The sequence below is a fragment of the Thunnus maccoyii genome, chromosome 24 (assembly GCF_910596095.1).
Source record: "Thunnus maccoyii chromosome 24, fThuMac1.1, whole genome shotgun sequence".
In the NCBI taxonomy this organism is placed as follows: domain Eukaryota; kingdom Metazoa; phylum Chordata; class Actinopteri; order Scombriformes; family Scombridae; genus Thunnus; species Thunnus maccoyii.
The window spans coordinates 3,701,698-3,724,418 of record NC_056556.1 but is presented as its reverse complement, the minus strand read 5'-3'; the positions used below and the strand labels follow the sequence as shown (position 1 = coordinate 3,724,418).

At 36.5% G+C, this 22,721-nt stretch overlaps 1 protein-coding gene and 1 long non-coding RNA gene across 2 annotated transcripts; one reads left to right on the top strand and one right to left on the bottom strand.

Annotated features, from left to right (window-relative positions):
* Positions 1-671: 671 nt before the first annotated feature.
* LOC121891848 lies at positions 672-14,231 on the top strand. Its single transcript, XM_042404481.1, has 9 exons — positions 672-692; positions 8,267-8,530; positions 8,644-8,895; positions 8,999-9,247; positions 9,406-9,663; positions 10,437-10,739; positions 10,835-11,104; positions 12,623-12,706; positions 12,860-14,231. The coding sequence occupies exons 2-9, from the start codon at positions 8,472-8,474 to the stop codon at positions 12,924-12,926; spliced, it is 1,542 nt and encodes a 513-aa protein (XP_042260415.1). The 5' UTR covers positions 672-692; positions 8,267-8,471; the 3' UTR covers positions 12,927-14,231.
* A 1,350-nt stretch (positions 14,232-15,581) lies between these two features.
* On the bottom strand, positions 15,582-20,285 carry LOC121891887. Its single transcript, XR_006094208.1, has 2 exons — positions 19,834-20,285; positions 15,582-15,940 (listed from the first exon to the last, which is right to left on the bottom strand). It is a non-coding gene; the product is annotated as an uncharacterized LOC121891887 (long non-coding RNA).
* Between the last annotated feature and the right edge of the window lie 2,436 nt (positions 20,286-22,721).

Here is a 22,721-nt window from a genome sequence, read left to right as displayed (position 1 = left end):
CCTGTAGGTAGCAAATATGCAGTGATTTCACACACAGGATTGGTGTTTGTGTTGTGAGGCAGTAATAGTTCAAAAATGATTTATATTATTTCCTGATTAATGAAGTGTTTTTAATTTCATAATTTTATACAGGACAGCCATGTACAAGATAGAGTCCATCAGTAGTGTGTGTTTGTAATTATGTAGCTGAGATCAAATCCTCACAAAATGTTTCCTTCTTATTGTTCCAGTTTTCCACGACGGTCAGATCCTGATGAAGAAATCAGGTTCTTGGTGAATCTGTTCTGTGCAGCAGCAGAGAGAGAACAGCAGACAGGAGAGAAGATACTGGAGCTGTTATCATCACTGTGCAGTGAAGAAGTGATACATTTTAAAAAGAGATACATGAATCATCATGTTTATTATTATAATTATTATAAAAAGGAACATCAGTGTTATTTCCTACTGGGTCTGTACTCCCAGATGAAGGACTGTGAAACTAAAACAAACAGGAGAGTCCTTCCAGCATTACAGTCAGTTTTACAGTCACCTACAGTCTGGTCCATAAACCTGTCAAAGAGAAAGGCCTCCATCCTGCTGGAAGTGCTGAAACTCCAATCAGAGAAGAAAGAAGTGGAGCTGACAGGCTGCTCAGATGAAGAGAGTGAAGTGAGGAGTTTCCTACAGTGTCTGCCTTATATCTCAAAGCTCAGGTACTTCACATGACTTACAGTTAAGGAGTTGTATAGCTGTATACCTTCAAACAATGAAGTGAGGGATTCTTCAGCCATCTTTTTAGGAGAAGAGTCCCCTTATTCTAATATATGACTTGATCGCCATGTTAAGGAGATACAGTGTATATCACTAATGCACAGATCTCTTTGTACCACTGACATGGGATCATAACAAAATGTTTTCCTCTCATTCCGATTTATCTACCAGATTTAAAAGTTAACACGATATTATTCGGTCTTATGAAGATGGTGGTGGAGAGCATTGTCTTCCACATTGGTCCAAAATCTTCCATAGGTGTTGAGCTGGGTTGAGATCTGGTGACTGTAAAGGTCCGAGCATTTTATTCACATCATTTTCATCCTCACCAAAGCATTCAGTGAGCCCTGGTGAACAGAAGCATCTGCATTTGATATGTTTCTCCACTTTTTTATTCAGGTTTTTCCTTTAATTTGTCCCCCGTCTGTAGTATTGACAGAGAACATGGGTTGGAAGTATATGAAATATGTTGTGAGATAAGTTGCTTTCCTAGTTTTTTGGAACCTCAGGGACTCTGATATTAAAAGATTTACACACACAAAAGAGTCAAACCACCTTCTGTCAGATATATGGTAGTTTATTTATAATATTTACACACATAATAAACAAAGAGAAATATGAAAATGTGATGAATTGTTAAATATGGGACACTGACAGGATCAAATTACTTATAATAGTAATGGCAGCCATCTTGGCAGCTTAAAAAGTTCATTGTTCATAAATAAAAACAAAATGTTCATTAATTAAGAAAAACAAGCACTGCTACATTTACACAGCTGCAAAAATACCGTCATTGCTTTTTTACCTCATGATTAGTTATTCTTACTGACTATGATGTAAATTCTACCAACTCTATAGTGAGCAGTAAATGAAGATTTCAGACACTTATGAATGATCATTTTGTGTCTCCACTGACAGATGTAATGTAGCATAACAGTAATTTATACGTCTTCCATCTCAGAGGTAAAGCATGCTGGGATGATATTTTAACTATTATACATGATGTGGACTCTAGATTTAGTTTTTTCAATATTTATATTCATACATTCTGCATATATTTTACATTTTAATTACTTAAAGTGAATATAACCTGTAGGTAGCAAATATGCAGTGATTTCACACACAGGATTGATGTTTGTGTTGTGAGGCAGTAATAGTTCAAAAATGATTTATATTCTTTCCTGATTAATTAAGTGTTTTTAATTTTATAATTTTTTACAGGACAGCCATGTACAAGATAGAGTCCATCAGTAGTGTGTGTTTGTAGTTATGTTGCTGAGATCAAATCCTCACAAAATGTTTCCTTCTTATTGTTCCAGTTTTCCACAACGGTCAGGTCCTGTTAAAGAAATCAGGTTCTTGGTGAATCTGTTCTGTGCAGCAGCAGAGAGAGAACAGCAGACAGGAGAGAAGATACTGGAGCTGTTATCATCAGTGTGCAGTTATGAAACATTCCCTTTTAAAGACAGATACATGGATTATCAGGGTCATTTCCTACTGGGATTGTACTGTCATCTGAAGGATTATGAAACTAAAACAGGCAGGAGAGTCCCTCCAGCATTACAGTCAGTTTTCCAGTCACCTACAGTCTGGTTCATAAACCTGTCAAAGAGAAAGGCCTCCATCCTGCTGGAAGTGCTGAAACTCCAATCAGAGAAGAAAGAAGTGAAGCTGACAGGCTGCTCAGATGAAGAGAGTGAAGTGAGGAGTTTCCTACAGTGTCTGCCTTATATCTCAAAGCTCAGGTACTTCACATGACTTACAGTTAAGGAGTTGTATAGCTGTATACCTTCAAACAATGAAGTGAGGGATTCTTCAGCCATCTTTTTAGGAGAAGAGTCCCCTTATTCTAATATATGACTTGATCGCCATGTTAAGGAGATACAGTGTACATCACTAATGCACAGATCTCTTTGTACCACTGACATGGGATCATAACAAAATGTTTTCCTCTCATTCCGATTTATCTACCAGATTTAAAAGTTAATATGATATTATTTGGTCTTATGAAGATGGTGGTGGAGAGCATTGTCTTCCACATTGGTCTAAAATCTTCCATAGGTGTTCAGCTGGGTTGAGATCTGGTGACTGTAAAGGTCCGAGTATTTTATTCACATCATTTTCATCCTCACCAAAGCATTCAGTGAGCCGTGGTGAACAGAAGCATCTGCATTTGATATGTTTCTCCACTTTTTTATTCAGGTTTTTCCTTTAATTTGTCCCCCGTCTGTAGTATTGACAGAGAACATGGGTTGGAAGTATATGAAATATGTTGTGAGATAAGTTGCTTTCCTAGTTTTTGGGAACCTCAGTGACTCTGATATTAAAAGATTTACACACACAAAAGAGTCAAACCACCTACTGTCAGATATATGGTAGTTTATTTATAATATTTACACACATAATAAACAAAGAGAAATATGAAAATGTGATGAAATGTTAAATATGGGACATTGACAGGATCAAATTACTTATAATAGTAATGGCAGCCATCTTGGCAGCTCAAAAAGTTCATTGTTCAAAAATAAAAACAAAATGTTCATTAATTAAGAAAAATAAGCACTGCTACATTTACATAGATGCAAAAATGCAGTCATTGCTTTTTTACCTCATGATTAGTTATTCTTACTGACTATGATGTAAATTCTACCAACTCTATAGTGAGCAGTAAATGAAGATTTCAGACACTTATGAATTATCATTTTGTGTCTCCACTGACAGATGTAATGTAGCATAACAGTAATTTATACGTCTTCCATCTCAGAGGTAAAGCATGCTGGGATGATATTTTAACTACTGTACATGATGTGGACTCTAGATTTAGTTTATTCACTATTTATTTTCATATATTCTGCATATATTTTACATTTTAATTACTTAAAGTGAATATAACCTGTAGGTAGCAAATATGCAGTGATTTCACACACAGGATTGGTGTTTTTGTTGTGAGGCAGTAATAGTTCAAAAATGATTTATATTCTTTCCTGATAAATTAAGTGTTTTTAATTTTATAATTTTATACAGGACAGCCATGTACAAGATAGAGTCCATCAGTAGTGTGTGTTTGTAGTTATGTTGCTGAGATCAAATCCTCACAAAATGTTTCCTTCTTATTGTTCCAGTTTTCCACGACGGCCAGATCCTGATGAAGAAATCAGGTTGTTGGTGAATCTGTTCTGTGCAGCAGCAGAGAGAGAACAGCAGACAGGAGAGAAGATACTGGAGCTGTTATCATCACTGTGCAGTGAAGAAGTGATACATTTTAATGAGAGATACATGAATCATCATGTTTATTATTATAGTTATGATAAAAAGGAACATCAGTGTCATTTCCTGCTGGATCTGTGCTCCCAGATGAAGGACTGTGAAACTAAAACAGACAGGAGAGTCCTTCCAGCATTACAGTCAGTTTTACAGTCACCTACAGTCTGGTCCATAAACCTGTCAGAGAGAAAGGCCTCCATCCTGCTGGAAGTGCTGAAACTCCAATCAGAGAAGAAAGAAGTGAAGCTGACAGGCTGCTCAGATGAAGAGAGTGAAGTGAGGAGTTTCCTACAGTGTCTGCCTTATATCTCAAAGCTCAGGTACTTCACATGACTTACAGTTAAGGAGTTGTATAGCTGTATACCTTCAAACAATGAAGTGAGGGATTCTTCAGCCATCTTTTTAGGAGAAGAGTCCCCTTATTCTAATATATGACTTGATCGCCATGTTAAGGAGATACAGTGTATATCACTAATGCACAGATCTCTTTGTACCACTGACATGGGATCATAACAAAATGTTTTCCTCTCATTCCGATTTATCTACCAGATTTAAAAGTTAACACGATATTATTTGGTCTTATGAAGATGGTGGTGGAGAGCATTGTATTCCACATTGGTCTAAAATCTTCCATAGGTGTTGAGCTGGGTTGAGATCTGGTGACTGTAAAGGCCCGAGCATTTTATTCACATCATTTTCATCCTCACCAAAGCATTCAGTGAGCCCTGGTGAACAGAAGCATCTGCCTTTGATATGTTTCTCCACTTTTTTATTCAGATTTTTCCTTTAATTTGTCCCCCGTCTGTAGTATTGACAGAGAACATGGGTTGGAAGTATATGAAATATGTTGTGAGATAAATTGCTTTCCTAGTTTTTGGGAACCTCAGTGACTCTGATATTAAAAGATTTACACACACAAAAGAGTCAAACCACCTTCTGTCAGATATATGGTAGTTTATTTATAATATTTACACACATAATAAACAAAGAGAAATATGAAAATGTGATGAATTGTTAAATATGGGACACTGACAGGATCAAAGTACTTATAATAGTAATGGCAGTCATCTTGGCAGCTTAAAAAATACATTGTTCATAAATAAAAACAAAATGTTCATTAATTAAGAAAAACAAGCACTGCTACATTTACATAGATGCAAAAATACAGTCATTGCTTTTTTACCTCATGATTAGTTATTCTTACTGACTATGATGTAAATTCTACCAACTCTATAGTGAGCAGCAAATGAAGATTTCAGACACTTATGAATGATCATTTTGTGTCTCCACTGACAGATGTAATGTAGCATAACAGTAATTTATACGTCTTCCATCTCAGAGGTAAAGCATGCTGGGATGATATTTTAACTACTGTACATGATGTGGACTCTAGATTTAAATTTTTCAATATTTATATTCATATATTCTGCATATATTTTACATTTTAATTACTTAAAGTGAATATAACCTGTAGGTAGCAAATATGCAGTGATTTCACACACAGGATTGGTGTTTTCGTTGTGAGGCAGTAATAGTTCAAAAATGATTTATTTTCTTTCCTGATTAATTAAGTGTTTTTAATTTCATAATTTTATACAGGACAGCCATGTACAAGATAGAGTCCATCACTAGTGTGTGTTTGTAGTTATGTAGCTGAGATCAAATCCTCACAAAATGTTTCCTTCTTATTGTTCCAGTTTTGATCTTGACTGGTCAGATCCTGATGAAGAAATCAGGTTGTTGGTGAATCTGTTCTGTGCAGCAGCAGAGAGAGAACAGCAGACAGGAGAGAAGATACTGGAGCTGTTATCATCAGTGTGCAGTGAAGAAGTGATACATTTTAAAGAGAGATACATGAAACATCATGGTTATTATTATAATTATGATAAAAAGGAACATCAGTGTTATTTCCTACTGGATCTGTACTCTCAGATGAAGGACTATGAAACTGAAACAGTCAGGAGAGTCCTTCCAGCATTACAGTCAGTTTTCCAGTCACCTACAGTCTGGTCCATAAACTTGTCAGAGAGAAAGGTCTCCCTCCTGCTGGAAGTGCTGAAACTCCAATCAAAGAAGAAAGAAGTGGAGCTGACAGTCTGGTCAGATGAAGAGAGTGAAGTGAGGAGTTTCCTACAGTGTCTGCCTCACATCTCAAAGCTCAGGTACTTCACATGACTTACAGTTAAGGAGTTGTATAGCTGTATACCTTCAAACAATGAAGTGAGGGATTCTTCAGCCATCTTTTTAGGAGAAGAGTCCCCTTATTCTAATATATGACTTGATCGCCATGTTAAGGAGATACAGTGTATATCACTAATGCACAGATCTCTTTGTACCACTGACATGGGATCATAACAAAATGTTTTCCTCTCATTCCGATTTATCTACCAGATTTAAAAGTTAACACGATATTATTTGGTCTTATGAAGATGGTGGTGGAGAGCATTGTATTCCACATTGGTCCAAAATCTTCCATAGGTGTTCAACTAGGTTGAGATCTGGTGACTGTAAAGGTCCGAGCATTTTATTCACATCATTTTCATCCTCACCAAAGCATTCAGTGAGCTCTGGTGAACAGAAGCATCTGCATTTGATATGTTTCTCCACTTTTTTTATTCAGGTTTTTCCTTTAATTTGTCCCCCGTCTGTAGTATTGACAGAGAACATGGGTTGGAAGTATATGAAATATGTTGTCGGATAAGTTTCTTTCCTAGTTTTTGGGAACCTCAGTGACTCTGATATTAAAAGATTTACACACACAAAAGAGTCAAACCACCTTCTCTCAGATATATGGTAGTTTATTTATAATATTTACACACATAATAAACAAAGAGAAATATGAAAATGTGATGAAATGTTAAATATGGGACATTGACAGGATCAAATTACTTATAATAGTAATGGCAGTCATCTTGGCAGCTTCAAAAATACATTGTTCATAAATAAAAACAAAATGTTCATTAATTAAGAAAAATAAGCACTGCTACATTTACATAGATGCAAAAATGCAGTCATTGCTTTTTTACCTCATGATTAGTTATTTTTACTGACTATGATGTAAATTCTACCAACTCTATAGTGAGCAGTAAATGAAGATTTCAGACACTTATGAATGATCATTTTGTGTCTCCACTGACAGATGTAATGTAGCATAACAGTAATTTATACGTCTTCCATCTCAGAGGTAAAGCATGCTGGGATGATATTTTAACTACTGTACATGATGTGGACTCTAGATTTAGTTGTTTCAATATTTCTATTCATATATTCTGCATATATTTTACATTTTAATTACTTAAAGTGAATATAACCTGTAGGTAGCAAATATGCAGTGATTTCACACACAGGATTGGTGTTTTTGTTGTGAGGCAGTAATAATTCAAAAATGATTTATATTATTTCCTGATTAATTAAGTGTTTTTAATTTCATAATTTTATACAGGACAGCCATGTACAAGATAGAGTCCATCAGTAGTGTGTGTTTGTAGTTATGTAGTTGAGATCAAATCCTCACAAAATGTTTCCTTCTTATTGTTCCAGTTTTGATCCTGACTGGTCAGATACTAATGAAGAAATCAGGTTCTTGGTGAATCTGTTCTGTGCAGCAGCAGAGAGAGAACAGCAGACAGGAGAGAAGATACTGGAGCTGTTATCATCAGTGTGCAGTTATGAAACGTTCCCTGTTAATGACAGATACATGGATGATGATGATTATTATAAGGAATATCAGTGTCATTTCCTACTGGATCTGTACTCTCAGGTGAAGGACTGTGAAACTAAAACAGGCAGGAGAGTCCTTCCAGCATTACAGTCAGTTTTACAGTCACCTACAGTCTGGTCCATAAACCTGTCAGAGAGAAAGGCCTCCATCCTGCTGGAAGTGCTGAAACTCCAATCAGAGAAGAAAGAAGTGAAGCTGACAGGCTGCTCAGAAGAAGAGAGTGAAGTGAGGAGTTTCCTACAGTGTCTGCCTTATATCTCAGGGCTCAGGTAAGTCAGACTAATGCTGTATTTTTACAAATACCACATGGTTTATTTCAGAAATGGTAAAGATAAATGAACTTTTCAGTTCAGTCATCATTTAAGAACATACTGTCTTTACTGACTGTTTCCTCCTGCTGTATGTTCTTGTTCTGAATTTCATCTTTGATGAAAGACATCAGACATCAGATGGTTTGTAATGCAGTTTGTCTTCTACTCTTGTACGTTTGCTTTGCTGTTTTCACAATTGATCCATAATATTGTGTTGTAGCTGTGATCCAGAGTTCTTCCAGAGTGTGTGTTCATCCATCTCTGTGACATCCAGAGAGGAGACCCAGCAGCTGGTCTCTCTGCTGCAGCTCCTGGGGTTCAACCTGCTGTTAACAGGAAAGTTAGGCAGGAAAACCTGCAGGTCTGCAGGGAGAGTTCTCAGACTTTGTGGCTCTGAAGTGAATCTCATCCTCACACCCAGAAAGATGTCTGTCAGAGAAACCTCGCTCCTCTTTAGACGTACAACACAACTACACAGTCTGAAGTACGTATTCATCTAATTACTGTCTGTCTTCTTTTAACACCAGTTGTCCAATTTAAATGATCAATTAGGGGTTTTCATCACATATTTCAGGACATCTGTTTCTGCATTTTCAGACTGTCCAACAATACGGCCTTGAGACTGTTTGGGTGGATAAGAAGAGGGAGAGTGGCCTGTCTGGCTGTTGATGAGCTTTCTCTCGTCCCTAAGACAACCCAACTATCAGAACGAGTATTGTTGAAAGTTGTCAGTAGTTTGGCATCCGTGCTGAGACACTGGTCAGTCAGACGGTTAGACCTGACTGAGCTCAGCATCTTTGCTCAGGGTCTCACTTCACTGCTGCTTCATGATGGCCCTCTAACAATCAAGTAAATGTCTTTCCTCAGCCATATAAACACACACTAATTAATGAAAATGTCTAATGTATTAATACTTACCTTTTCTAAAACATATTTATTATGAAATGTGCAGACTGAATGAAGAGAGTTTGCAGCAGCTACTGGACCTCCTCCATGAAATCCAGGATGAGGACTTGACCTGTTCCTTCTTCAGTAAGGTTGGTGGAGACCTGACCTCCTGCTGTCTGAAATGGGAGGTTCTTCAGTATCTGCTTCAGCAGTCGTCAGCTCAGACCATCACTGTGAACCTGAGGAAGAACGGCTTCTTACAGGAGAGAATCACACGTCTGCTTCCCTTTCTGGACAGGATTGTATTCAAAAGGTTGTCAAATCATTTTTCCCCTTTTATTGGACATAGACATAAAGTTGTTTTCCATTTAATAATTTGTATATGTGCTGTTATGGCTTCTGTTTCATCATCAGTTTGTTCATTGTTTGACCAGACAGAGTGTCATTGGTAAATACACTGTATGCTTTCAGGCCCAGTCCCAGCTTTGTGTTGACTGCCATCAGAGAGATCTATAAAGCTCAAACCCGTCACATGATACCCAGTTTACTGAGGTCATTGGATCATGTGATCAACCTGACCTGCAGAGAGCTGGACTTGGTGGACTGTGCTGCTCTGCTCTTCATCCTTCAACACAGTGACAGAGTTAAAGTAAACCTGCAGTGGACCTCCATACCAACGGAGGAAATAGAGTCCATCCTCTTTACACTGGACAAAGTCTCTCAACTCAGGTCAGACATTAGTGCTCATTTCTTAACGCTGTAGCTGTATCAGTACTCTCTAACACACAGGATATCATTTATCCATCACTGATAGCGTACTGGGAGAGCACCTTAGATGTTAGAGGATACAGATGAGATAGATTACATACCTCCTATGATTGATGTATTAGACTCAGGGTGTCTTCAGAGGGCTCTGCTGTAAGCTCTAGCATCCAAAATCTGCCTTCAGTCTCTTATTGAACACTTTGCAGTACTGTTGGTTTGGTCTTTACTTAATTCATTACACAGCAGTGTAAGATCACAGCTATCAACCATATTTATTTCAGTGATGTGGTGGCAATAATGCTTCGCTGATTTGCCTAAATACTCCAACAAATGAATCATTTAAAGTATTTAAAGTATTATTTATTATTTAATTATTTAAAGTAACATCTCATTCCCTGTAGACTAATCCAGGTTGTAACCAGAAGTAACCAAGTTGCCTATTCTTGCTTGTAAACCTGCTCAATAACACTGTAGAGTATTTGGACTCTTTTTCGTGTCATGATTAATTTCAAACTAGTATATTTTGTTGAAAGACAATTCTTTGTTCTTCATCACACTATCGGTTATGATAACACTGTACTATTTAATATCCTGTATCCTTTAAATGGATATTATTTGTGTGGAATATTTGTGAGTCTGCTAGTCATATTGGTATCTGAACAATGAAGTGATATGATTGTATTATTTGTGTATAATTTGTTAACTGTCTTACATTTCTGAATCAATTCTGCTACCAGTGTTGACAGGAAGCTGTTGCTGAGGTTCATCCACTGCTGTGCTGCCTCTGATGCCAAGCAGGGGGCAGCATCAGGCCTGCTCAGGACTCTACAGCACAGGCTGGATCTGTCCTGCTCCTCCTGTGTGGAGCTGACAGAGGAGGATCAGACTGAGCCTCTGAGTCTGACCTTTGCTGACTGCAGGGCCGTCTCCACCATCCTGAGACACAGCAGCCGCGACACACAGCTGGACCTGAGAGACTGTGAGGTGGAAGACAGCAGTCTGGACCTGCTGTTTCCTGTCCTAGACAGAGTCCGTCTCCGGTAGGGAAGAATAACCTAAACCAGAGAAGAAACTTGTTCACAGTTATGTTTCTGCATGGTAACAGTCTGCTCTTTGCTCTGTTTGTCCTGTTCAGAGCCAGTAAAGCTGTCCTCCTCCAGCTGGTGTCACTGGTTCCTGGGAGCAGTGACAGGGACACAGTGAGACGAGGAGAGTCCCTGTGTAGAGCCCTGGGTGGAGAGCTGGACCTCAGTCACACCACACTGAATCAGAGTGCCTGTGAAGGTTTGGCCCAGATGCTGGACTTCTCTGACAGGCTGACAGAGCTGGACCTCAGTCACTGTCAGCTCACTGACCAGCTGCTGCTCACACTCATCAAACATCTGCATAAAGTCCAAGTCCTGGAGTGAGTGTCAGACTGTACAGATACATGTGTTCATGTCACAAATATGTATATAATGCTGTGTCAGCTCTAGTCTAGTCAGTGGCGGAGGTAGTAACTCACAAAATCATATTGCTGACCACAACAGGCAGGTGGAGTTGGTGTGAGATTCAAAAGAGACAATAAGTTTAATGAGCTGAGAGGATCACAAGACGGCTTTTCTGAAGAAAAATGTTCCTTGTTAGGGAGGCAGAAAGAGACAGTAACCCTGCTGACAGCTTACAGCACCCCAAGTTTATTATAGAGTTCCCCAAATACACTTTCAAGGGGAGATTATGTTGAATTTAGATTTCAGGAGAGACTGAAGTTGCTGTCAGTGTGTATATGAGAAGACAATTATATCTGTACAGTTAGAGGTTTGGTTCGGTTTAATTCTATCATAAAGCAACCGACACATAACACGCTTTTCCACATATTCACAAAGAAAACAATCAAATACAAGCCCAACACACAGAAACACAAAACCAACAAAATAAATCGAACTATGAACAGTATATAAAACTATTAAAGTGTTAAACATAAAAATGAAGAGTGATGACAGAGGATAAAAACACCAAAAGTCATTTCCATAGTGGTCCTGCTGACACACATCATGACAACAAAGACTGCTGCGCCTCGTCTACATTACTGACTGAAGGTGCTGACAGATTTAATTATAGTAGCTACTCATTATACTAATTGTATATATTTACTAAAATAGTAAATACATTCACCCATTTCTCCTCTTATCATTTATTTAAAGAAAATGTTTTTACACCTGTTGTTTACAGAACTTTGTACTACAATAAACATACTGTAATTTTATAATAATAGAATAGTTTACATTTAGTTGTCTGGGTAAATAAACATGCACACAACTAGTTTGCCATTACTGTGAGTACCATGAGAAGAGCAGCAATCTGGCTGCAGATAATCTGTATTCACAGCAGAATTTATTCAGATTCTCCAGAGGAAATTAAGTGTGATGATTTACTAGAAGTAAAAAATATCCTGAGATCTTTGATGGAGTTCATGATGCATCCTGAGGATGATCACTATACTCCAAATTATCTGACTGTTTAAACTTGGAATGGATGTTGAACAGCTCAGCGCTGTGAATTACAGTGTTAGATCATGCAGTAGTGTCAGAAAACTTCAATAATTAATGAAGATACTCAGCTGTGCGATCAAAATGACCGACTGACAGCGTGCACATATCTGCTACTGTATGAAGACGAGAGGTTTTTCACTGACTGAACAAAAGACATAATCAGGTGGATTTTTGTTTTTATGATCACAGTTTTAGAGGTGTGTGTCTCTTTGTGTTGGTCTGAGCAGACAGAAATGCAAGTCAACATAATCCATTGACAAAGAGAACTTTAGTGTTTCTGCAGTGACGCCTGACATTTACCTCTACTGCCTACATCAGCCACTGGCTCCATATTATATAATAATGTACCTTTTGTCCTCACTTTTTCTTTTTTGTTTGTGTGCATGTTACAGTCTGAGTCACAATAAGATCACAGATGCTGCGACACACAGGTTACTCCAGCTGGTCTCCATCAACCCTTCCATTGAAGCTGTGCGGTAAGCAAACATTAATTAGTGCACCATTATTCATTATTCATTAAGAATGTTGTAGTCGTAGGCTTACAGGAAAATAATTCATAATCACTCAATCATTCATATTATTGTTGGCTGTATGAGTGACATTTACTCTCTGCTTTGGTATTTTTCTAGACTCTTCAACAACAACATTGTGGACAGAACTCCCTTTAAGAAAGACAAGCGGTTTGAAATATGGTGAACCAGTCATCAGTGTGGTGGTAACGTGGTGATCAGGGAATAATTGTCTTCTTGTGATCATTGGATGAAAACATGCAAGATGCTGATACAGTATGATAATCATGTATTATCAGTTGACATCAGGAATCTGACTAAATTCCTATATTACTGCAGTCCAAGTACAAATACTGTCTTCAGTAGTTTTACAATATAGTGACTTTAGGTTTGACATGACGATGTCTGCCTGAAACTGTTTTCTAAATCGAATGATTAAGAAGACAGTTTATATGGAGGCCAGGAGCAGCCAGCAATACTTGATCAAATTTGTCTGGAGATTATGACTCATCTCTTGTTCTTGAGGTACTAAAGATTAATCTTAATGGAGCTGATATTTATGCGTCATCCTGTGATGATTCTCTTCATGTTTACATATCAGATTATTGTGTTGCGATCATGATTAAATATTTTTTTTTATTGTGGCAAAACAAATAGAGGCCATAAACTATTTATCTTAATGTATTTTTGTGATAACTGTCTCCTGGGATGCTCGTTTTTGCTCCAGGCGGAGACGAATGACTCTGATGATATCTTGAAGTATTGATGCAATAAAGGTACGATCAGGAGATATATCGAGATAACGGTAAATTATCTCAATAATGTGATCTTAAAAATATAAATATAATTTTTACTTGATATTTTGAATTAGCTATTGCAAGAGATAATGTTTATGTTTTATGCCTATTCTTTTATCTTTTTTTTTTTTTACTTTTCCTCTTTAAAATACCAGACTCAGTGTAAATTGCAAAAGCAGACACAGAGACTTTTGATTGTATAAAATAGGTGAAAATATGGCTGTAATGTGAGATCATGGATGTATCGTGGGACTGACAGCGTGAACAGGTGCATTGTGGGAAGTAATCTGTGACACTGTGATCTAGTTATCTTGTTATTGATGAGAGGAACGAAGCTTTCGGAAGCACTGAATCAATATGAAACAATTGCATTAAAAATGGTTCACTGTTTCATCAAGATAACGGTAAATTATCTCAAGAATGTGATCTTAAAAATGTAAATATATTTTTTACTTGATATTTTAAATTAGCTATAGCAAGAGATAATGTTTATTTTTTTATGCCTATTCTTTTATGTTTTTTTTCAGAGACTTTTGATTGTATAAAATAGGTGAAAATATGTTTTAAACTGTAAGCAGCTCAGTGACTTTGTGCCAGAAACAGATGTAGTGAAACGACTCTTGATGCAACAATGCAAAAAGAAAATAATACTCTTTTTTTTACCTTCAAATAAAATGACTATCCTGAAATATTGTGAAATGCACAAATGTAAATATTATCAATAAATAACTGATTAAGTCATATTTCTGTAGTTTTTTATCCTCACATTATAATTAGTCATACAATACATTATTTTTTATGTGTATATGGATGATTTATTACAGTTGAGGTAAGTATGAACTGTATGAAAAATCATCTCTACTATTGTAACATGAAAGGAAACAAGAAGTGCAAAGATATTTGTGTTTAAAATTATTAAATATGATCAACAAGACATTCAAGTTGGAGTAGATCAGTAAAATACTAAAAGAACAAATGTCCTTGGATATTTATTAGTATTCTGCACAGATGTTTCTGCCTACATATCACAAAAGACACTTGATTGCAGATGAATATATTGTATGAAGCTTCCAGATGAATTATCAGCTTCTCTTTAGGATCTGAATTAAACACTTTTTATTCTCATTCATTCATCATTAGATTTATTAGCAATAATAAAACCAGTAAGATCTTTCCAAAATATTCTAGTGTGAGAACAAATCCAAAAAAAATGAAGCAGTGTTTCAGGCAGAGCTTTACAAAATGAACAATTTACATCAACATCAGCTTTAAACTTTGTTATGTGATGTAATGTTAAGTGATAACATTTGTGAATAACATTATACTTCACTTCTCTTTTTAGTGATTTGATATTTACGTGGTCATATCCATATACTTCCACTTTAATGAATAACAGAGTTTATTAACTGCAAAAGAACAATTTCTATTTTATTAGAAAGACATGTAAAATACATCACAGGAAGGCATCTGTTTGTATCAACCTGTCTTCACCTTGTGTGTATTCAATAGATGATCTTTGACACTCAACTGGCTCTAACATGAGTATTATCAATGTTATTCCTTTAACAGAGAAGGTAGGTTTCCATTCCAGCACACCTATGGCAAGCAGTTTTAACATATAATTGCTAGACTGGATATTCATTGCAGATGTCCGTAAATTAATTCTTCCTAGTGAAAATGAACATTTCAGATATCCACAACGTCATTCTTCCTCGGACAAATGATGTCACTTTTGCCATTTATGTGTTTTGGGCTTCCAATTTCAGATATCCACAATTACATTTTGGATATCTAGAATGAATATTCTGGATATCTGCAATACAATTCTTACAAAATTTAATTTTCTTTACTGGCAGAATTAGCCCATGCTGTGTACACTATCATTGGTGAATACCAATCCAACAAAACAATACCACACTGATTTATGATGAAGAATTCAATTTATGGGACCAGTATGAGCCACTGTACATGTTCCATATGTGCACTGTTTAACCATCTCCTCTAACCATCCACATGAAAAAAAATGAATTTAACACACTCAGGACTCAAAGTGTCTTGGATTTTTTACTTCTTGTTCACAATTGTTTGTACTGATATCACATATTTTTTCATACTATGTTACACATCTGACATTTATTAGGCCAGGCTGTGTATGTGATCACTGATTAATACAAATTCTAAATTAATTTATTAAATTTTCAATAAATGGAAAGACCCAGCACCATGTGTGTCCTTTGTACGGAAAAAACTATGTTTCAGTGTGAAAGCCAGTCTTGGTAAGTAGAGTTAGAGACTCCGAAAGCAGACATGTGAAACCCCAGCAAAAGTATTCGAGGTGGGCGACACATCCACAGCTGTCTTCTCTGGTGTCTCACAAGCTCTTTACTCTGGTCCTCTGGAAACTCTGTAATAAAAGAGCAGCAGAAGGAGGAGGAGGAGGACAGGATGAAGATACTGACTGATGTCTGTGTTCTTCATTCTTTTTAAACTTCATGCAGTATTTTCATGTCAGGAATATTATTTATTTTACTGACATTTTTTTATTTCTTTCAAGTGAAATATTGTTGAAATTATATAGTGACTTTGCTGACTGTTCTGGATTTATTCTCTCTTTAATAATTCAAAAATCCCCAATTCTTTGGTAATGAAAAAGAACCGATAAGAGTATTGATAAATACTCTTATTTCATTCTACCAATGCAGTCAACAAAGCAACATAACTCATCACTATAACGACCATCTCTACTGTTATCAGATCAGAAATGCTGTGTAACATTCATGATTTCTGTATAAACTTGAACGGCCAACAATATTTTACACCAGTTTTAGAACATTTTACACTTCAACAGAAAGCAAACTTGAACACCAACATGCTGTATGTCAAAGCAGTATAGTAACATGTTCAGCTATGTTGTAACCAAGACCAAAGTGAGGAAACAACAGGTAAATAAAAGGCAGAGCCTCCATTTTAATCCAGTTCAGGTAGAGATATTCATTCATGTGAATGTGGACGCTGCACATTTATCTTTAAGAAAAAGAACCAGAGTCAAAGAAAAGTGTCAATAAGTTCAAACAATGAAGTTTTATTCAGTGTCGTCCATTAATTCATCATTTACCAGACTTACATTTCCTTAATGATGATAAAGTGGAATCTGACTGTGTATCAGGCTGCAGCTACATTACATTTTAAATATATTAGTTCAGCTTTAATCTGACGGGGATAAAACACAGGAAGCAGCAACTGAAGATGAAAAATATAGTTCAAGATTTAAAGAATATATAGATCAAAGACATAGAGACATGACTGTAAACTCACAGTCTGATCCAGTAATAATGTGTTTGGTGATTTGCACTTGAAAAGGCGTCGAGGTTAAAATACAGCAGATTTTAAATGTTTAGACGTCTATTTGTATCTTGTCTCAACAGCATTCAGTGACTTTATTTCAGCTACTTCAACAAATGTAGTAAATTTAAACATTGTCACTGAAATGCTGTTAAAACACGTTCAGACTATGCTCTCTATTTTAAAAAAAAACTCACTTTCAAACTACATTCTGCAGCTGCACCACGATCCTGCTCACTTTAAAATTTTAATATATAATCTCCAATATTATAAGAGTGATGTTCCTTCAGTGCAACCAATCACATCATGAGTGATAGAGATCATTATAAAGCTTCATACCCATTTAAAAAAAATTAAACTGAGATCACACATTATGTGCAGTAAACATTTCAGTGCAGGAGCTGCTCTGATAAACTGACAGCTGTCTTGTGTCACAGTGTTATAACAGAAGGACATGCAGAGGTTTGATTCTGAGCTGAGGCTGAATTCACGCTGTGTAATATTTGAATATAAGAGAAAAAAACGCTGTTCAAAGAAAGACTGATGTGCATAAAAGCGATAACTTTTGTGAATCAATTCAGAATCATAGAAAATAAGAATTGAGATTCTTCTATGAATTGATTTTTTCACCCACCCCTACTTTGTTGACTGTAAATCTACTTTCTTGTCGTTTATGGTATTTCTTGTGCACTTGTGTTCCAGTTGTGTCTCACTTAAATAACTATTTAAAACACAAACAAACAAACAAAAAGTTCTCTTTCTCACTGCACAGCTACTTGAGAATTTGTATCACCGCTCTTTCAGAGTTACTGTCCTCTCACGCTCGACCGTCTCGCCACACTTGTAAATCTCTTTGGATTGAAGCGACTGCCAAATGACAAAATGTACATTTGTTTTATGTATAAAAACATTCTAGTAGACTGATCCTGAAGAATTATTGGTTAAACCAGGTTTATTTCAGTAAATCAGGCTTATTTTCAGAAGATTCTGGTTCATAAAGTTTAAATAAGTCTGAACTAATAGAAACTTATTCCTCTAAAGTTCTTCCCTCACAGTTCAACTTTACTGCTGCACTGTAAACACTCGTCATCACATGAATCACATGAGCTGCATAATGATTCAGTTATTTTTCATTTTCCAAAACAGGATACAGTGTAATATTCATGACGCTCGGAGCAAATTGTTCCTGATATATAAGACAAATGTTGATGTTTGGTACAAATGTAAATTATGGACAAGTTGTCTCCTGAAAAACACAATACTGTAAGAGTCAAAGATTTCTGTGTGCAAAGTTACACCTTTATTAGCTTTAGAAACAGGCAGATTTAATGATGGAGAGATGTTATAGTTTTCCTCAAGAGAAACAGCTTTGTTTGTAATGTGAGGTTGAAGACAAAGTGCATTTTTATGGTTTTATGTCCTTCATTTCTGATAAGTTCTTCTGAATGGATGAGTATTAAAAAAAGTTAAAAATCCTCTCCAGACATGTACTAAGACATATAAAAATACTCTACTTGGAACAATAATGTGTGTCAGATATGGTTTTTCCACAAAAAAAATATATTTACCACGTTAAATCAATACTACTCAACTCTCTGTATTCATCTTTAACCTGAAGTGTTCTTTAAGGAAATCTGATCACAGAACAGCAGCTCTGAACTTTGGACTGAAAAAACTGGATCAAAAGTCAAATATTAACAGACTTTATAAATCTTTATCATTTGGATCATAAAGTCTGATGTGTGTCTTTTATTCCAACAAGGAAATAAAAAGTGCTCAGATGGCATTAATGCAGTCTGTTGTATCTCTGTGATGTGTGCAAAACGGGACAAATAAATTGTTTGTAGAAAAGATGAAGATAAAATTATAATATAGCTGTTTGTTTATTTAAAAATCAGATCTAATCATTTTATTTGGAGAGAAATAGCTTCTTGTGTGCTGTAGACTGTGACTGTATTATTCTACAGAGAGGTTGGTGGAGAGAGAGCACTGCACAAAAGATTCATGTCATTCCTCCTTCGCTTACCCTCTCTATCTTTTTTCTGTCGGTTTTGTTCGGATCCTTTTTTCCTGCTTGTGTTTAGAAATATTGAATTAAGAATGAAGATGAGACAAAAGAAAACAACAAGGGAGGATGAAAGGAAAGAAAAAATGGATAGAAGGAAGGAAAAGCACACTCATATGCACATAAGCAGTATTTACTTTACTACTAAACAGAGCAAATCAGCAGGAAGAAAAGACTTTCCAGTTTCCAATTCACAAATCAAACAAGCGCTCATTCAAACCTCGTCGTCTCCAGTCGTCCCACAACTCACTCCAACAAATTCCACTTCATGGAAACACACACATTTCACCCCGAGACAGAAACCAAACGTCATCCTATGATTCGTTTCCATTCAAATAACACAAATCCAAGAGAGTCTTATTAATGATCGCAGTGAATGTAGCCCACAGATTTCTTCATCCATTTATCAGTGTGAGGATGAGTGTGTGTGTGTGTTTCTTTTTACATGCATGCATACGTTACGCCCATAGAGTGGTTGCCTTGGCAACGGTAAACTACAGCGCTGCTAATCAGCTGTTCGGGCTCTAACCGTCTACATTCTATTAACCGTTAGAAACAAACTGAAAATAAACGTTATTAACCGTTAGAAGAAAATTAATAAAACAAAGAAACATAAACTATAAAACACTCTAACATTAAATCTTATAAATACATATATATCAGTGGAGTCAAGCAAACGTTACATCTGACTCCCTTTGACGTTTTGACAGGTGTAATTTGATGATAACCATCATCGTAAACGGCAAGCTAGCGCCAACTCGTCCCAGTTTAGGACACCAAGCTAGCGCAAAGACCGCTGACAAACTACAAACTACACGCTACAATACATAACAGTACACTAAATAGAAAAACTGATAAACTGTATAAATGTTTACATGACATTTACACACCTGAAAGAACAGATGGAAAAAAAGAGTGTGAGTCTGCTGATCCTCCGTGGCTTTACTGATTATACGTTAACTGCCAACTGAAGAATGCAGCGCAGGCTCACAGCTTATAAACCCCCAGCTGATCTCCTGCCTTTTACACTCCAAATAGAAATATATGAAATTGAATGGAGGGTCTGTTAACGTGTAAAATAGCAAGTTCAACATACCTAGGATATCTTTTTGTTATCTGGCTTCACTGAACCTAACATTGTCCATCCAGATAAATAGAAATATATGAAATTGAATGGAGGGTCTGTTAACATGTAAAATAAAGTGCAAACATATAAAACAAAATAACACAAGTAAGTTGGTAATTGCATGTTAATATCCTATGTGCCACACATATGTCAATAGAAGTCCTAGACTCAATTATTCCACTAAGGAGACAGTGCATAGTAGCATCTCTCTCTCTCACACACACAAACCTGAATACACTCACCCATAACAGGAAATGGTTTACTGACTGCTGTGTGTGACTGACATGCTGAGTGCAGACTGCAGCATAGTGTCCTGCTCTCCTTATTCTTCTACAGAAGGACGACACACTTAATGAGTTGTCTTAACACACACAGAGGTGCACATTCACACTTACACACTTGTACTTCCATACTTGTGAGGACTCGCAGTAACCTGAAACATTCCCTATAGCTTCTTATCTTAACCTTGTCCCAACTCATTGCCTACCCCAGACCCTTAACCTGACCCTTACCCAATTCTAACCTTCACACTAAACCAGATCTTAAAGAGCCCCTTTAAGAAGGGAAGGGCAGACAAAATATCCTCACTTTCCAAAAATGTCTTTATTTTCAAGCTCTAAAGCTCAACTGGGTCTTTTAGGGGACACTGAATGTGCTGCAGTTGCTTGTTTTGTTTTTTTGGGTCATGAATGTGATACAGACGATGTTTGTGCTGCAAGAAATCTGACGTCAAAGTGAATCCAATACAAGATGTTTTACTAATAACATTTTAATCCAATCTCTTAAACAGTCTGACCTCATCTGATCAAAACAACATGTCAATAAAGTTTCTATAAATATATAAATAATCTATAAATATATTGAATCCTACTTGCTGTAGCTATGCTAATCTAGATGTTAGCCTGACCTCTGACCTCTCTGGGTTGCAGTGAGTGAGAAGACGTTCCCTCCAATAAACTAAAGACTGTTTCTCCAACCAAATAAGCTTCATGAGGTCACATTATTGATAAAGATAAATGACATATTATTAAACTCAATTATCATTTACATTTTCACAGGAAAAATACATGAATGAATACATTATAATATAAAATAACAATAAACTAGAAAAGGTGTAACTTTCTGTAAGAAATGTGAGTGTGCTTGCTTTAGCTGACAGATGGTGTTTCAGTTCATTACCAAGAGCCCCAAACTCTTCCAATGAACCAGCTTCAATAGTCAGGACAGCGCCTCGGTAAAGGGTGACGGCAGGAGCATTTTTAATCAGCCAGCAGGAAAGTTAATCACTGAGCTAATTGAGCTGGGGAACATTTTATTGTGACACAACAGACCACTGACCCACATCACCGCCCTGGTGATCACACGCTTTCCTGTGGAGAAGTCAAATTAGCCGTATACCTGTGCGAGGGAGCGACATCATACAGAAAAAAGAAAGATACTTTGATATTTCAATTACTAAAAACAGCTAAATTGAATAGATGCTGCACATTTCATAAAGATGCTGCACATTCTTACATTTGAATGAAGTTTGTAGGTAAAAGCACGTGAGACTAGTTAGTGAGAGTCTGATTTTATAAAAATAATACAGAACAACCCCATAGAAAACCCTGTAGAATAACACACACACACACAGAAAGAACTGCTTTGTGTTTCAAGAGTTAATACTCTGTACTGTACTATAGTGAATTAACAGAACAACTAAAAACATGCAGCTCGTTAACCTTCATCATTTAAAAAGCTCTGATTTGCACTTTTTCTTTTTCACATTCTATCTTTTATCTCCTTGCACAAACACACAAATACACACTTTTTGAATCTCTGGCCTGTGACACACACACACGTAACATCAATATTTCTGTCAACTTGGTTAGAGTGAATCAAAACTGCAGTTCATATAATAGGAACATAGACATCCCTCTTCATCATTTCTTGAATTCAGGGTGAATTGACACAGAACCAATAAGAATATGACAAACTGGCCCTTTTCAAATAACACACAAAATCCTACAAAATATTATTATACTGTATGTATCCTTAACGCTAACTTAACACATATCTCACTAGAGAAGGAGAATGAACTATTCTGACCTTGAGGGTGATGTTTCAGCTTTTTAAAGTCTCTGTTTAGGTTGATAGTATGAATTTTCTTTCCATCTGTTCTAACAGTAAGATGGTCCAGTTGCCAGCAAACTTCCTGCAATCTGTAGACAGGAATGTACAGATCCCAATATTGGTAGTATGTAGATTTGATTAGATTGATTTAATCCAGGAGTTATTAATGGACTATAAAAACATTACAATGAAAATCCCACTTCTGTGTGTGATTGTACCTGTTGGTCTTGGAGGGGTTGTACTCGTAAGATCCATCACACATGACATCATTTATTCACCCAAGAGATCAAAATCCTGCAGTTGGATGAAAAAAACAACAACAACACATCTTAAATGCCAGCTAGTTTTTCTGTGTTAGTGGATTATTCTTCAGATGGCAGCTGTGATTAGATGTTACTCACAGCACTCAGGACTTCATCTCGATGACCTTCAACGCCTCCAAATATCTCCACTATCTCCACTCGTCTGTCTGTTTGTTCATAGACGAAGGGCCTGATCTGAGGAAACAGTCGCACAATATCACTGCCAGATAGTTTACAC